The sequence below is a fragment of the Mesocricetus auratus genome, unplaced genomic scaffold, assembly GCF_017639785.1.
Source record: "Mesocricetus auratus isolate SY011 unplaced genomic scaffold, BCM_Maur_2.0 Super-Scaffold_100011, whole genome shotgun sequence".
In the NCBI taxonomy this organism is placed as follows: domain Eukaryota; kingdom Metazoa; phylum Chordata; class Mammalia; order Rodentia; family Cricetidae; genus Mesocricetus; species Mesocricetus auratus.
The window spans coordinates 10625920-10643372 of NW_024429195.1; the positions used below are offsets into that span (position 1 = coordinate 10625920).

A 17453-nucleotide genomic window follows, 5' to 3' on the forward strand; every position below is an offset into this window, starting at 1 on the left:
AAAATGTATTGGCACATATTAAATATCAAATCCCTAAAGGAAACTCTATGTGCTAGTTGGCAGTTCCTTGGTAGTTCTATACAAGCTCTGGATGCCTCTGTGTATTACGTATACTCAACAGAACTCACTGGGATGGAGACATTTGACCGTCATTTTCTTCATCTGCTTTCCAAGGCTGTATTTTACCATAATAAAGTGGATCACCAAGAGACTGCAAGATGGTCAACTTTGTTTTTTGATATTGAGTACCGCCTTCACATTCAAATACATAATCGTCTTTTACATCCTGAAAAGGACAGAAAATCTCAAATACTATCTTCTCAAGCAGCAAAAGTAACAACAAAAATAAAAACTGACTTCTATCTGGTATACACATGGCACTAAAGAAATGTTTAAGGCAGTATAAAAACATCAAGTTCAGGATGATTATGCAAGATATTGAACCATTAATTAGGAAATTGCTATATATTTCTACAAGCATAACGAAAATTATAACAAACATTTACTAAATATTGCCACAGCACTTAGGAAGTAGTATCCAATGCAACTGCAAACACAACCAACCCAAGGCTCGAGTGGCCATTTGCACATTCTAGGTGAAGGGACTGATCAGTTTTGGTGGCACATCTTTAACTCCAGCACTTGGGAGGCAGAGGTAGGTTGCTCTCTTTGTGTGCAAAATCAGTCTGGTCTACACAGCGAGTTCCAGGCCAGCTAGGACATACAGTAAGACTTTGTCTCACAAATAATCAACAAATAAATAAACGAATGAAAAGGAATTTAATAGCACTAACCCTCAGAGAACTACTGCATAGAACCCTTTCATCATACAATTTTTTATGCTAAGTGTCCCAATGCTGCATCTCACCAAGCCTGAGAGACATGAACAGAGCTTCACACACTGCACATAAAACTGCAATATTTAACAATCTGAAAATAAGATTTAGCCGGGCGTTGGTGGCGCACGCCTTTAATCCCAGCACTCGGGAGGCAGAGGCAGCAGAATGGCAAGTGTGAGACCAGTTGGTAAATATAGCATAATTCCAGGCAATCCTGATCACACAGAACCATGTCTCAAATAAACACATCTTTAAAAGTGAAAGCCACAAACATGCAGTCACAACAAAAAAATGCAATTTTGTTTTCTATAAGACAGTCTCACTATGTAGGCCAGGATGATCTCAAACATATCCTTTTCCATTAGCAGCTTCCCTAGTTCTGAGCTTATAGTTATATACCATCAGGCTCGACACTTACCTTGGTTTTTGAATAGGTCCCTATGTACCCCAGGCTGGCCTCCAACTTGTAAGCTTCCTGCCTCTGCCTCTAAGAGCTAAGATTATAGGCATCGACTACCTTGCCCCACTCATAAAAATGTAGTGTTAGATTAAAACTGTTCTGTAAAATGAAAACACACACTTTTTAAAAAAAAATATTTTTCCTTGAAGCCCGCAAGAGCTCCAAATTTACTTTAAAAAAAAGTATGCATTCCAAGTAATTTTCTGTTTAATAAATTCAGAACCCAGTTTATAAACGACATCATTCAGGAGACACCTGACACTTGGGCAGTAAAGGCGGATTGGTATATTCAAGGTCAGCCTTGGCTACACTGCAAATTTGAGGCCAGTCAGTGTTACAAGAGATACTGTCTCCAAACAACAACAAAAGTACACAAGCATACTGCATTATTAATGAGAGAGACTAGCACTGATTACTTACATGGGCTGGCCAGACTGTTGGTTGAGAGTCATCAGATTTGATGGATTTTTCTACTTTAGCATATTTCTCCACCTAAACGGTAAAGACATGGAATAAAATGGAGTCAGTATCGGAACAAGAGAAGAACCTGCAATCCAGCAAGAATTTGAAGGGTTTCTGCTTCATATCACCAACCACTTGTATTTAGTAAGTTTAAAACCTCCTGACGTGGTCGGGCGGTGGTGGCGCACACCTTTAATCCCAGCACTCGGGAGGCAGAGGCAGGCGGATCTCTGTGAGTTCGAGGCCAGGCTGGACCGACAGCCTCCAAAACAATACAGAGAAACCCTGTCTCGTAAAACCAAAACAAACAAACAAACAAACAAACAAAAAACCTCCTGACGTGTTTAATTAAAAGTCTGGTATGTGGGATTACAGATGATTAAGTAGTTAAAGGCACCCCTGAGGGCCACATATGAAGCAAGAAGACAACATGGCTTTCTTTGTTGGTTTGTATACAGAGTCTATTAATGCCTTTGCCTTTGTATTTTAATTGCTATGACAATAATACAAAAGCATTACTGAAATAATGAAGTGCTTTTGAAATAGGGATCATAATGAATTGAAGGGCTGGTGAGATGGCTTAGCAGACAAACTGCTTGCCACTGAAACTGAAGACCTGAGTTTGATGCTCAGGAATAATGTGTAGAAGCAAAGAATGAACACTCATCTTCCACATGTGTTATTGTATATATGCACACACTGTACACACACACCACACACAAAATACATATACAAGAGATAACAGAGTAGATAATAAACTCTGAAAGACACAGGAAGTGAAATAGAGCACTGTCCTTCATTAACATCCCTGTGATCACTTAGAATCTGTATGTCTTAAGGGTTATCAGTAAAGAATAGTGCAGGGAATTCCTACTTTTTGGTCATGGTTCAAATATATATTACTAATGTTTAAATTTTGCCAATTTGAGTATATAAGCATTACGAGTTTACTTCTTGTGCAAGTATCACTCTCTCTCCACATTTTGAAACCTTATCCTTATTCCTGCTCCTAACTCAGAACTCTATCAAGTTATGCTATTATATAATCAAGGCTGGATTGGTGGTCCATTCTCAGAATATCTCGATTTTGGAAACTGACTGAGAGAGGAAGATTTCCCTGAGAATGAGAACACCCTGGGCCACACACACACGAAACTCACATGACTGACGTAAATACAAATGAGAGCTTGGTTTGTTACAAAGGAAGGTTTTTGTCTTCTTTCTTTTGATCTCTCACAGCATCAGATGCTGAACTTTGGCCCTGGGCTAGAGAGCAGCTTTTCATGAACTTACATCTACTTCAGAAGGCACAGCCAGATTACAGGGGCTCCGTTTCCACATGTCCACACACTGAAAAGTTAAAGGCAGTACAATTACACCAAGAGCTGAAAACAAAGCTAGCCTGTCAGAATAGTGAGCTCCTAAAGAACTACTTACATTTCCTGCTTTAGAAATTTTGAGGTCATAGTGCTGACCTGCTTTCCTCTCCTTCCGTTTTTGTAAGAAATCAAGCAATCTCAGCTGAGGGGGGGGAGGACAATGAGACAAGTCCTGCTGCCGGTTCAGGGAGGACCTGGAGTACCTCTTCAAACACCTACCAGATAACGGAATACACAAAGCGACAACTCAATCTATATGGAAAAGCAGCAGCATGTGTCAATTACAGATTAAATCACAAATGCCTATCCAACACTCTCACTCCAGCAAGCTTTAGGTTTAGGTTTGTTTTAAAAAAGAAGATACCCATGACCATGCAGCCAAGCTGATTCATTTCCCGAAATGGAGAGACAGCCATTATAAATGGATCTCCATAACTCTGATTGCATTTCTCGAAACTTTTAAGTTACATACTGTTTCCAATTAGTGTTGTGAAGTAATGAAGCCACTATCCTTCTGTTCCTATCTGGTCTTTTCTTACTCTCACAGGCTTTGTGGTGAACATACCATAAACTTACTGAAGACCGTCTTTAAAAGACTGCAGAGAACACCACTTTACAATGATGCAGGGAAGATTTTTAAAAATCCTACCACACAAGGTCACAAAACCCCATTTTCAAATGTAAAGTCCAGCAGTGCCACGCTGAGGGAAGGGCACTGTGGCTAGCAACACTTAAGAGCCTGTATCACACAAGTGCCAGAAATTACCGTTTTATTGGGCGAGTGTTCATCTTTTGCCGGTTATAGAGCAGCCTATTGGCAGTACAAGCTACTGCCACAGATGGGTCAAGACACAGTGGTTCTGCTGTAGCTAGAATCAATTGGCTCTCAAGCAAAAGTTTGTCTTCCTGAAATACACAGGAGTATGTCAGCTTCAGATATATTTTTCATAATGTAAACATACATCATTTAAGCCAGAAATATTCCCACCAAGTTTGCTAAAGATTAAAGTAATTGTAGTAACTCAAGTTTGAACATTACTATGTAAATCTGACAAGATAAACAAACTTCTAATGGAAATTCAGTTTTTTGTATATTTTATAATATAGTCAAATTCAAACAAGATTGGAAGCAATTTGGGACTGGATTATAAGTAGTTCTTTGAGGGATTTCTAACTGTACAGAGGTTTTTAAAATCCTAAGGCTCAGAAGGGAATCTTGGATTTGTCCAAATGTCCAACCTAACAATCAAACATGCGTAAAAGCGAGCCTCTCATGGATGCTTCACACTGTGTGTGGTCTACTTGGGAGTACAGAGAACTAACCTGGGTCCATTTATGGTTGTCACTTGTTATAGAATGGACATCACAGACTAAAGTCTAGAAGAAACAAAACATTTTAAAACATGTACGTTCATACACATATATGGACATGTAATAAAAAGCAAACTAAATCAAAAACAGTACTTCCTAACTAGACATTCCATACCTGCATTGTAGGACGTAAGAGAATGTGCCTACTTTGGTAACCAGGAGACTTCATATTACTGGACTGCCTATAGTCACGTATTTCAGCTATAACACATCCACAATGAAAAATATTAACCTGTTTTAAGTAAAAAAAAAAAAAGTTCAAGTAAATGTCATTTTTCAAAAGCCAAAATAAGCAAGCTTATACTGAATGTTTCAATTTTTTTTTTTTTTTTTTTTTTTTTGGTTTTTGGAGGCAGCGTTTCTCTGTATTGTTTTGGAGGCTGTCCTGGAATTCTCTCTGTAGATCAGGCTGGCCTTGAACTCACTGAGATCCGCCTGTCTCTGCCTCCCTCGTGTTGGGATTAAAGGCGTGCACCACCATCGCCCAGCTCTGAATGTTTCAATCTTAAACTCTATACTTTCAATAAGATATCTTTGGTGGATACACCATTATGTAAACTGCTAGAGAGGATTATTTACTTTTATGTTCATCACTACAAAAAGCAATTTAAAACTGTTAATAGTAAGCCGGGCGTTGGTGGCGCACGCCTTTAATCCCAGCACTTGGGAGGCAGAGGCAGGTGGATCTCTGTGAGTTCGAGACCAGCCTGGTCTACAAAGTGAGTTCCAGGACAGCCTCCAAAGCTACAGAGAAACCCTGTCTCGAAAAACAAAAAAACAAAAACAAAAAAAAAACTGTTAATAGTAGACTGACATTGCATCTACTGACATCCAGGATGCCTTTGGGATCATCTACGAGGGAAATTACTGAAGTTCCTTCAGACTGAGGCTCTTCTGAAGCTCACTGGCTCATTATTTCACTTAGCAAGCATCATAATTGCTATATATTTGTCACTGCAATACACTAACTGTGCCAGAATTCCAGCTTATAGACATAACTTCCATATTTGCTTTCCTAAAAATTCTAGAGTTTTCAGCCTGTATTAACAAGAATGAACTCTCACAACTATGTCGTGTTGCAAGTTTAAGAAACCTCACCACTCAGTTTGCAACTTGTCTACTTCCTCACAGTATGTTCAGGCGCTTTATACCACTAGTTATTTGTGTGTAAATACAAATGGATAAATACAATCGATATATCTATAAACAAAAACCATAGTAGTCTTTACCTTCCGTCAACCAGGCTAGTACTAACATCTAGTCTAGGAATTATGAACTCTACTTAGCTTACTTCCTTATGTACATGCTTTCTTTTAAAACAATACTATTTATGATCAGGACATTAAACACATCTTAACAATAAATATTCAAACTATTACATTTGGCCAAAGCTGTACTTTTTATCACTTTGTTGTTATCAATTGGGAACTTAGCATACCAATAACCTACACCTTCCCAATTATACTAATTGCTAACACCCTTATAGCTATATATATCACATGATTTGCTACCAAAGGACAATGATTAGCTGTTACTCTAGTTGGGATTAATGAAAGCAATCCTCTTTGAATTGATTCAGATATACATCTAGTTATTCAAAGTATCTTCATCTATCCAATAACTATCCCCCAACAATGATACCTATGTAACTGCTTTCTCTGCAATCATTTTGGATTTACTTTAGTTATCAAATCAACATGAAGCTAAGGATAGACTTGAACTTCTGACTCTCCCCGATGCTAGGATGAAATGCATGTACCATTAAGCTTGGCTATACTGACCTTTTCATATTCAGATGCAAACAGAAAAGTGACTAATAATGCCATGCCTTGAGATCAGTGACTTGAAAAAAATCATCTAAGAAATGCTTGTTACAAGGCTGGCTAGGTGACTAAAAAAGGAGTGTGATAAAAAGTTTACAGACAGACAAGTTTCCAAGTGCCTTTGTAGTGATAAAGAGAACTCCACATCAATAGCTGAAAAATCAGAGAGGTCAGAAGAGGTTTTCAAGTTGAGAACACAGCATGTTTGTGTATCTAGTGGGGGCTTATGGTTGTAAGCCACCAAGAAGGGACAGATCTAGAAGGGAGCTGGGGATCAGAACTTAAGGAATGGACTTCATCCACGTACACAAGAAAGCAAAGACAAAGTATGGAGAAAGATGCAGGATGCTAGCTAACTGGTCCCACTAACACTATGAAGAAATGGGCAGCGAGAGAGGCAAGGTGAGTGAGTCACAGCTTAGTTTTTAAAGCATCTTCTTAAACAGTGAAAATAAACTCTTATAATTTCTTAATTTTAACCTTGGGAAGTTCCAGGAAAACTTATTACAGCAACTTTAGAAGCACTAAATCACCACACAGCAGTGCAGCAACAAAGTCAGTCACAAAAAGCCATTTTTAACCATCACCACTGCAGTGTCTCATTTTATGCTCTAAACACTGCTATAACATTTGTGTATACAGCAAGCAGCTCATGTCTACAACTGAGGCAATGATGCTACCAGTTTTAATTAAGTCAGCCAGGCTATAAATAAGCTCATGTCTCAATAAAGCAAAACAAAACCACAACAAGGTATATGTACCTACTAAAATGTCTCTCTCTCTCTCTCTCTCTCTCTCTCTCTCTCTCTCTCTCTCTCTCTCTCTCTCTCTCTCTCTCTCTCTCTCTCTCACACACACACACACACACACACACGACATAAAATTTTTTCTGGGGACTGGGTGTAATTTAGTTGTAGACTAGTAGCCTAACATATGTGAGGCCTTGAGTTCATTACTCAGTACCACTAAAAAGGGGAAAAAAGACATTTCATTTGTATGTACAGATGAAGTACATACACAAATATACACATGTACACAGACACATGTGCACACGCGCGCGCGCACACACACACACACACATATTTTAGAAATCGAGTTTTGCTATGTTGCCTGCCTTAAACTTCCTTGAGATGTTCCTGTTTCAGCCTTCCACAGCTGGGATGTCACATGTTACTATATTCAAATCAATACTTTGTCTTGTCTTTTTACCTGTGATTTTTCAAGGAGATCAACCAAAATAGGAGGTAATTCTTCCGCATCTAAGTATTCAAGCAATTCCCCTTCTTCATAAGGCAACCGTATGGTCTCAGAATCTGAATTTTAAACAAAGATCGTGTAAACAGGCTCATCAGGAAGCTAGGACTATAATTTAAATGACTAAAGAACAGACTACGCAGAGCTGGACAGACGACTCAGTGGTTAAGAGGACTTGCCATCCTCGCAGAGGACTTGGGTTCTGTACCTAAAACCCATGGCAGCTTATAACTAACTAACCGTCAGTTGAGAGTACTGCGTTCATGTGTACACACCCCACATACACACACACACATAGTTAAAGAAAGTCTTTTAAAAATGCAGCTAAAGGCTAAGTCTTATAAGTCAATTAGGCTACAGTGCTGAAAAACTGTTTCACTATAAAAGATTTTAAACGAGAACAGAAAAATAAGAACTTTTGTTCCTCCTGCCTCTCATGCTGAGTGATAGATTACAGGCCTTTGACATCACATCTGTGGTGCTGTGTGCTGAACTCGGAGCTCTGTGCATGCTAGGCAAGTAGTCCACCAACTAAACTGTATTCTTATCCCCATAAATAAAATTCTTCACTAGCTAAATTCCTTGTAGTGCTCATATTTTTAACTTCAGAAATGTCTCTTTAAATGAAATCTAAGAATATGTTTTAATGCTCTTTACATCTAAAGTACTAGAAATCTTTTTAGAAATATTTTCAATGTTTACTATTTTTGACATTTGAATAGAATTATTCAGAAGACAATGAATGCTTGATTTTTAAGCTTTTATACTCACTACATTAAATGCAAAGTGCCTTATGCCACCTTAACACACAGACAATAAAAAAAAAATGCAATTGTTAAGTTTTACCTGTTCAATTAACTGCAAAGAGTAATCAGGCTGGCAAGGCAGCTCAAATGGATAACGGCACCTAGAGCCTGGGACTCACATACTAGAAGACACCCGACTTCCTTTGGTTGTCCTGGGACTACAAAAGCGCTGAGGCTCCCTCCATCTCCCCACTAAATACAATCAAGTATAAAAGAAGAGACAGGGCCTGGAAAAATGGCTCAGCAGTTAAGAACTAAGGCTGATTTTCTACGGGACCTGGGTTCAATTACCAGCACCCATGTGGTGACTCAAAAAATCATTCATGGGATCCAACCTCTTCTTCTGGCCTCTGAAGGTAGCAGGCACTTATGCGGTGCCATCACACATACAGGCAAAATATCCAGACACATAGAACAAAAATAAATTAATCTAAAAACTTTAAAGACATACTATAAATTACAATACTTTTCAAATGTGAGTTTAGGAGGGGTAATCTACACACTACAATGTCAAACATTTTAGCAAAAAAGAAAAAAAACACAGAATAAGAATTTGATTTTTAATCAAGACAATCTCTGATTAAAGGTTAAATAGCTAAAAAGCAGGGGTATTTTATGTCAGGTATACTTTGGAAGGTCTTACCTGATCCATTTTTCCCCCTGAGCATCAAAGAGTACCCTTCATTCCCTGGGTACAGATTGACCACTAAGCATGACAAATTCTCTCGCATAACAAGCTTCTCTAACAAGTTCACATTTCTTCTTAACTTCTGCTTGAAGAAGAGGCAACGTTCATGAAATCAGTATATTATAACCTTGAAAAACAATTCACTCACTATTGGTGTTCCTTCCATACTAAAATCCAAATACCTGGGAACTATCACAATTCACAGGTCAGTAATGTCAACTAATTCTTATCCACTAACATGCTTTATGCAAATTAACTCACACCAGAAACTGGCTATGCATGGATGTACACCTGTATTATCAGCATTTAGAAGAGACCAAGGCAAAAAGGTGTGAGTTCCACGTCAGCCTGGACCATAATTCACAGCAATACCATTTTTAAACTAGTGGTTCTCAACCTGTGAGCTGCAACTTCTTGGGGTTTCTCTGTGTAGCTTTGTAGACCAGGCAGCCCTCAAACTCACAGAGATTCATCTGCCTCTGCCTCCGGAGTGCTGGGATTAAAGGCATGTGCACCACCACCACCCAGCTAGAGATAAAACAGAAACTTACAAAGCCCTTAAAACACTTTAAACCTGAGGGTTTAAAATACTTCAAGAAGGTAAATTTCTGGGCAAACTGTGAACTGTTCAATGCCTACTTTTAAATCCACATTAAAATTATTTTTAAAGCTGACGTGTGATTGTACACACATTAATCCCATCACTCTAGAGGCAGGGGGATGCCAATGAGTTTCATGCCAAAATACTAAAACCTGAATCTCAAACCAAACACAACAAAACATTTTCTTAATAAATTCCAACTTTGCTTTAAAAATGTCCATTTCTATTGACTATAGACACCTTTATGCTTTATTTTTTGACTAAATTTTTACTAACACACTTGAATCCTTCCCTTATGTGACCCCAAAAAAAGAGATGTGGGTTACTGAGATACTAGTTCAAGTCTGCAAAACTAGGTCTCAGAGGAAGATAACAGAAGACACACTGTGGCTTTGCTTACAATGTCCCATTTCCGAGACAACCACTAAAAACACAGATCAGCCAGGGACTGGAATTGGGTAAGCCAAAGAACTGAGTGGAGTCTGGTTGAAAATGATGTTCGACCATGAAGATACAAATCACTAGCTGCTTCAAACATAAGTTGTAAACTCCCGTCTTGTACCACAACTCCGAAGCCAGTAATGTAAAGAATTCATATTTACCTTAACCTCGGGTTCTTTTTCACATTCTTCAACATACAAGTCATACAGCTTTTGGAATATAGATTTTCTAGGAAAAAAAGTAATAATATACAGGATAAATAATAAATCACCATGAAATGGTTTCGTTTGCTTTTCATTCATTTAAATATTTTACTTCTGTAAGACTTTAATATAGTACATTACTGCCAAATATATGACAAGACATTGATTTCAATGTACCTACACCAACATGTGTTAGTTCCTGCACAATGCCAATTCAACATGGTAAAGGCATATGTGTTACATTGCCGGGCTCAATTTAAGAATTCATAACACAGTCTGAGCATCTCAGACTGCCTAAAATGCTTGTGACCTGCACTGTTTTAGACTTCTTTAGTTTCTGAAATAGAGGCTATAGTGCAGGTTCACAGACATTTACAGAAAGACATGGAAGACAATTTTATATATTACTTTTTAGTGTGACAGCATTCTAACTACATATATAATCTGTCACACAAGCTAGATGTGAAAAGGTACATTTGTGATATTCCATCATGATTCCTAAATTCCAGATTTTGGAGTATTTCACATTTCCAGGTGAGGGATGACCAACCTTTCCAAAGAACTGACAGCATTTGTAATGCCTAGTAAGAATCCAGTTAAGTCTCATTTCACTGACTCCAAGATGTTCCAATTAAATAGTCATACCTTCCACTAGACAGGTATTTCCTTTTAGGAGGTCTCTGTCGGGCACTTTCAATAATATACTGAAAGAGAGAAGTTGGTTAAACACTTTGTATTCAGTTTTATATGAGCAACTATAGGTGTGTTGTACATCTGCAGAAGGTGAGGCTGAAGAGCCATTTAGTCACCTAGATTCTGTCATCTCTGAACTCACACCTTATACACAGGTCATAAACAAAATTTAGATTCCACTAAGACTCAACCTAGCATTTCAGTAGAGTAAATTGCAATTCCACAGGACAAATATATTCTAAACGTTTTATAGCTATATTTATTTTTAAATTGCATATCAGACAACAATACCCCACATTTTAAGATATTTCAGAGAAACTTATCAGGATAGAAAAACAACTTTAGAAATTCTATGGTCTTGTTTAAATAATTTTATTCTACAGTCTAACAAGAATTTCACAGGATTGATGACACATACATCATCCAGTTTTACATATGTACAGTAAAATTATTAGCACACTTAGCCTAAAATACTATATTCTCATGAAGATTACAAAAATTTCTTTTTCAGGAATTTCTGTCAGTTACAATTAGTCATGTCTCACCTCTGCACGTTCCAAAGCTTGTTCTAGAGATTGCTGCTGCAAAAACATAGTATATTTGGCAATATTAGTTATATTCAGAAAAAACAATCAATAAATAATTGATATTCTTCACCAAGTGCTTGTTTCATTTTCTGGAACAAGGACACAACGCTTTATCCTCTATGCTCCAATGCATTAGTTTTTGTTTTGTTTTGCTTTTTATGACTGTGTTGGGCACTTGATCATTAAGTAAATAAAAAAGTGTTAAAATGGTGTCTACAGTCAGTACCCGAGAGCCTGACAAGCTTGTATCATGCATTCATTATTCCTTTCAAATACTAAGGTGTATCACTAATATGTACACATGAAAGGTAAGAAACCCACAGTGACCATTTCTATTTTTTTCTAAGAGGGTAGATATAAACAAGTAAGGCCTCCAAAGCAGGCCAAGATGATGTATGTAGGAGGAAAACAATACCGCCATTAGCCATGTGACTTACTAGAGGCACATACACAGCTAACCACACCCACTTTAGGCATGACTAAAGACGTATACGTACGTAGGCGGTGAACTGTCACTAGCCAGGCCCACTTTTGGGCATGGCTAAGGGGCGTTACGGGGGAAGGTATAAAAGAGTGAAATACGGAAGTCTTGGTCTCTTTTTCCGGCTTCCAGTTCGGCGGCAGAAAACTATTCAGCTCATCTGGGTTACTTGTTTGGCATCAGATGTATATCACCAACTTTATTCATTGAGGTGGGTTAGACATGAGGCCACACTCTAGCTCACTTTGTAGTCCAGGCTGGCCTTGGACTCACAGGGACCCTTTGACCTAACTATACCAAGTACTAGGATTACAGGTGTGACTAAACCTACCTACATTTATTATTTTAAAGCATGCAAGTGAAGGAGTTTCAGGCACACGATCATGAAGAACAGAGTTCAATCTGCAGAATTCACAGAAGCAAGCTAGACTGGCTGACACACAGGGATCCCAGGGATGGGAAGTACACCTCAGGAGCTAGCCTGGCCTACTCAGAATTCACAGAAGCAAGCTAGACTGGCCGACACACAGGGATCCCAGGGATGGGAAGTACACCTCAGGGGCTAGCTTGGCCTACTCAGCTGGTTCCAAACCTAAGAGACTGTCTTGAAAATAAAAAGTGGACAGAGCTTGAGGAAGAACATTAAAGTTATTCTCATTTCCTTACCAAACGTATGTACCCACATGTGCAGACCAAGCACACCCAAAAAACAAACAACCCTCCCCCCAAATAATTTTCATTTATATCAACCTCCTTGCCAAAGATTCAGAGAAGTGGAACAGAATTAACACATGGATTATCTGTGTGATTAGGATGTGATAATTCTACCTTCAAATTGGCAAGACACCAGCCAGATATTTTGTAGAAAAAAAAATTGAGATGAGTGCTTCTATACACTATTATTTTTATAGAGTATGCTTTGTCACAGCTTACCATTGTAGCAGAAGATACAGATCCAAAAAGAAGATAAAAAAAAACTTAAGATGTGTTGTGGAATCGGGGTGGAAATCACGTCTTCCTTATATACTGCAGAAAACAAAAATTCAAGACTGTTAGCATAAGCTTGCAAAAAGAAAGGCTGTCATTATCAAAAAAATTACTCAAGGCACATACATTTCTAACATGTTTTTAAAACAAACTACAAGAAAAAGTACTGAAGCCACGCACACACTGAAGAAAAGCATCTCTCACTTAGTAGGGCAAACCGGTCTCAAAGTACAATTCCGGTAACTCAAATTACAGTTTCTTTCTCTCCTAAATGAGGAGGGCATTTTAAAACTATTCCCCCTCACCCCTGCATAGAAGAACCAACACATACTTCGGGTGATCTCTTTACGTTCTGCTTGCAAATATAATCTACACTCTATTTTGTGGAAACTCTCATAAACGTTATCGACATCTCTATTTGACAGAGAACTCAACGCAAGGAACTCTCCCCTAGGATCACAGACCTAGGCAGGCACCCTGTCCCTTCTCAATGAGTCAGTCACCTTAGGTCCTAAGGCTCACACCTTCAGCCCGCCCACACCTGCAAAGCGTTGACAACCCTCGCGTACTCTTCCCCTTCTTACCAATCACGGAATCCGTCCGCACCCCCTTCTAACTTCAGTCTGTTCTCGTCGGGGCTTTTGCAATTGGGGGTCCTAACTTGGGAGGGGGCTATGCGGGCGATAAAAGATGGCTTCCAGGGCAGACATCCATCGGCCACACTGACTTCCCGGTGAGCCTGGGTCTCAACTGCAGTTTTTTGTTTTTGTTTTTAACCCAGGCTTTACCCTGAGCACGCCGACTCCTCAGAGAAGCACCCGGACCCCCCCCCCCCGTCTCTCTCAAGTTTTTTAACCCAGGCTTTACAAGCATCCGGGGCCCCGCTCTCTCTGTCTGTCTCTGTCTCTCTCTCTTTTTTAACCCAGGCTTTACCGTCTGCACGTCGACTCCTCAGAGAAGCACCCGGCCCCGCTCTGCGCCCCACAGCGAGCCGCCGGACGAGCTACTCGGCGGTCCGGGCGGGGATCCGAGGGCGTCCACGCAGGATGGCCGCCGCCCAAGCCGGGGCTGCGTCGTGCGCGGACCCGCTTCCGCTCGGTCGCCTCCCAAGCCGACCCTCCGGGACTCTCGCCCTACACCACGTGCCCGGGCGACCCGTCCACCACAGCCGTCACAGCCGCCTCCAACCTCAGCGCTCGCACCCGAGCCTCCAACCGCCACTTCCGGCGACTGCGCTTCCTATTGGCGAGGGGAGCGCGGAAGGGGCGGGGTTGGAGGCGGTTCGACCCCCACACTCGCCCCCACCCCCGTCGGCGAGTTCGGGCGGCCGCTCGTCTAATTGGCGGGCTGGCTGGAGGGCGGAGTTGGAGGCGGGGCGGCTTGCCGGAAGTTTGGGTGGGCGCGGGGAGCCTCGGGATTTTTATGGCTTTATAGGCGCTCCAGGTGTGGGCGGAGCCTGGAGCAAGTTCTCAACCGTGATTGGGTGGCACGGGAGAGCGCAGGTGTTACTTTTGGGGTGCCAGAGGATTCCTCAGTCTTTTTTACTCTCTCCGGACTACTTGCAGGAGTCGGGTTAATCCTCCACCGGTTTAGAACACACGCGCACGCATGTGTGTGTGTGTGTGTGTATGTGACTGAGTATGTGAGTGTATGTGTGTGAGTGTGTGTGAGTGTTGAGTGAGTGAGAGTGTGTGTTAGTGAGTGAGAGTCAGTTTTCTCCTTCACCACGCTTTGGTGGCGGGCTCCATTATCCACTAATCCACCTCCCAACACTAATTTTAACCACCCCAGAGTTGGGATCTAAAAATCTAGAAACCACAAGATGGGAGGGAGCGCGTTGAAGTATTTGATGGTAATTCTGCACCTTGAAGCTGGTTGGATAGTGGGGGATTTTTTTTTAACTGAGGTAACCTGCACAGGGCAGTAAATGAATTGTAGTATTTCAGTCTGCCACCACATCTAGTTGCAGAACATTGCGTGACGCCGCCTTGTAGTGTAACGAGGAACTAGAAACTGTTTGGGGGAACTGCCAAGATGGCTGTCCAGTGGGTGGCCATGCTTGCTGTCTGGCTTGATGATCTGATCTGTCCCTGAAATCCAGACTGTTAGGAATGACCCTTGCAAAGTGGCCCTCTGACCTACAAACACACACACAAATGTGATTCCAAACACATGGAAGTGGTGTTTACTAAAAACAGTGACAGTTACTTGGGCCTGCAAATGTTAAGTGGGTAGTGATAAAGTCTGGTATCTTCCTACCTGCCTCAATCTCCTACCTTTTCACCATTACATCTGTAAGCATTTCGGCTGGAACGGGGTGGACAGGTATTCTGGCACTGGGAGCCACAGAATACTGAGTGTTACACCGCTCAGGTAGAAAGGTATCCTGGAGCTTGGGAGCCAAGGACCACCACAGGTTGCAGTAAGCTTAGCAGCTTACAGTCCAGCCTCAGGGAAAGGCTTCCCAATGTATCAGCTGCACTTCAGCAGGAGAGGGTCTTCCAGCTGGGGATGTTCGCCCAGTGTAGCAGTTTTGCTCCGCAGGAGGTTTCTTTCTTTCTTTTTTTTTTTTTTTTTGTTTTGTTTTTTTTTTTTTTTTTTTTTGTTTTTGTTTTTCAAGACAGGGTTTCTCTGTGGCTTTGGAGGCTGTCCTGGAACTAGCTCTTGTAGACCAGGCTGGTCTCGAACTCACAGAGATCGTCCTGCCTCTGCCTCCCGAGTGCTGGGATTAAAGGCGGGTGCGCCACCAACGCCCGGGCCACAGGAGGTTTCTGGGGGGGCGGGGGTTGCTACAGTTAAGCTCTGCTCCCAGAGAGCAGAGCTCTATCAAGGGAAGGTTTCCCTGACAAGTGTTACAACACCTGAAGCTCATCTACAACACTTGACGCTCATTGAAGTGGTGCCCAGTGTAGCAGTTTTGCTCCGCAGGAGGTTTGGGGGGGGGTGCTACAGTTTAGCTCTGCTCCCAGAGAGCAGAGCTCTGTCAAGGGAAGGTTTCCCTGACAAGTGTTACAACACCTGAAGCTCATTGAATCGGTTTATTGGAAGGAAGCAGCTGGACCAAGCTGAACATACACAGGGTTTATATAGGAATTCTTGGGGGGGGGGGTTCCAGGGTAGGGATTGGTCCGATTTCAGTGCTGAGCTCAAATTGGCTAGAACTCCTACCCTAGAATTGGTTAGTTTTCAAAATGCACAGGATTAGGGTCAGATTTGGCTCTGGTTTCAGGGTCAAAGTGTTTCTTTCTCTGGTCCTTTTAAGCCTCTCGACTCCAATTTTAGGGCCAGGGTGCATTTCTTTCACTGACTCTGATTCCAGGGACAAAGTGTGCTCCTTTGGCACTGGTTTCAGGGTCAGGGTACATTTCTTTGGTTCTGGTTGCAGGGCCAAAGTGTGATTTTTTTGGCTCTGCTTGGGGTGTGTTTCTTTCACTGGTCCCTTTTCCCTATAACATCTGCTTATGGGGACCCCCAGAATTGGGCTTCTGCCTGAGGACTCTACTACCAGTACTTGTACCCACACTTAATATAATTATGTGGCTAAGATTCCATCATCTATACAGATAGCATACTTTTAATCCACCGTCTATTGGTGGGCATTTGGGTTGTTTTCTGCCTTCATGCTGTTGTGTTGAAGCTACTGGAAACACTTATATATAGGTAATTAAGTCTCTGCTGGAATCAAACATTTGGCTCAGCTAGAACTCAGGAGACAGAATTGATAGAAGAGTTTTATTCAAAGCTCATGCCTGTAATCCTAATACTCTGAAGGTTGAGTCGGGAGAACAGCCACAAATCTAATGTTATGTAGTGACTTGCAGGCTGCAATACAGAACAAGACACTGCCTCAAAAAAACCAATGATAATGGCTGGGCCGTGGTGGCACATGCCTTTTTTGTTTGTTTGTTTGTTTTGTTTTTACGAGACAGGGTTTCTCTGTATTGTTTTGGAGGCTGTCGGTCCAGCCTGGCCTCGAACTCACAGAGATCTGCCTGCCTCTGCCTCCCGAGTGCTGGGATTAAAGGCGTGCACCACCACCGCCTGGCGGCACATGCCTTTAATCCTAGCCCTCGGGAGCCAGAGGCCAGCCTGGCCTACAAAGCTATACAGTGAAACCCTATCTTGAGAAATCAAAACCAACAAGCAAATTAAACAAACGACCAACAAAAAGCCACACCCTAAGACAGGTGTATGTCTCCAGGGGATTTTGTCCCTGACTCCGGTGAACATTGATCTTGTGTCAGAGGTCAGACAGCCTAGTTTTGAAGCGGAAGCAGAACAGCACAAAAGACTACATCACAGAGTACCTGGAGGTGGATGCGTTGGCAGACTATTGCACTGGTAAACTAAGCACGATAAACGTGCACACTTTATCCTG

At 41.3% G+C, this 17453-nt stretch overlaps 1 protein-coding gene across 5 annotated transcripts in view; it reads right to left on the reverse strand.

The window, feature by feature from the left end:
* Positions 1-14303, reverse strand: part of Supt20h (SPT20 homolog, SAGA complex component) — a 29816-nt gene extending 15513 nt beyond the window's left edge. For 2 of the 5 annotated variants that reach the window (XM_021231445.2, XM_013118701.3), the window contains exons 1-14: positions 14009-14302; positions 13022-13114; positions 11566-11601; positions 10973-11031; positions 10286-10352; positions 9038-9164; positions 7544-7647; positions 4627-4743; positions 4464-4517; positions 3907-4046; positions 3199-3355; positions 3055-3111; positions 1720-1791; positions 129-286 (exon numbers count right to left, since the gene is read on the reverse strand). In XM_021231445.2, coding sequence (XP_021087104.1) covers positions 129-286; positions 1720-1791; positions 3055-3111; positions 3199-3355; positions 3907-4046; positions 4464-4517; positions 4627-4743; positions 7544-7647; positions 9038-9164; positions 10286-10352; positions 10973-11031; positions 11566-11601; positions 13022-13024 — 1151 coding nt within the window. In that variant the 5' untranslated portion in view covers positions 13025-13114; positions 14009-14302. Of the gene's footprint in view, positions 1-128; positions 287-1719; positions 1792-3054; positions 3112-3198; positions 3356-3906; positions 4047-4463; positions 4518-4626; positions 4744-7543; positions 7648-9037; positions 9165-10285; positions 10353-10972; positions 11032-11565; positions 11602-13021; positions 13115-14008 lie in introns of all 5 variants that reach the window. The other 3 variants (XM_040754418.1, XM_040754420.1, XM_040754419.1) reach the window with 3 other exon arrangements.
* Between the last annotated feature and the right edge of the window lie 3150 nt (positions 14304-17453).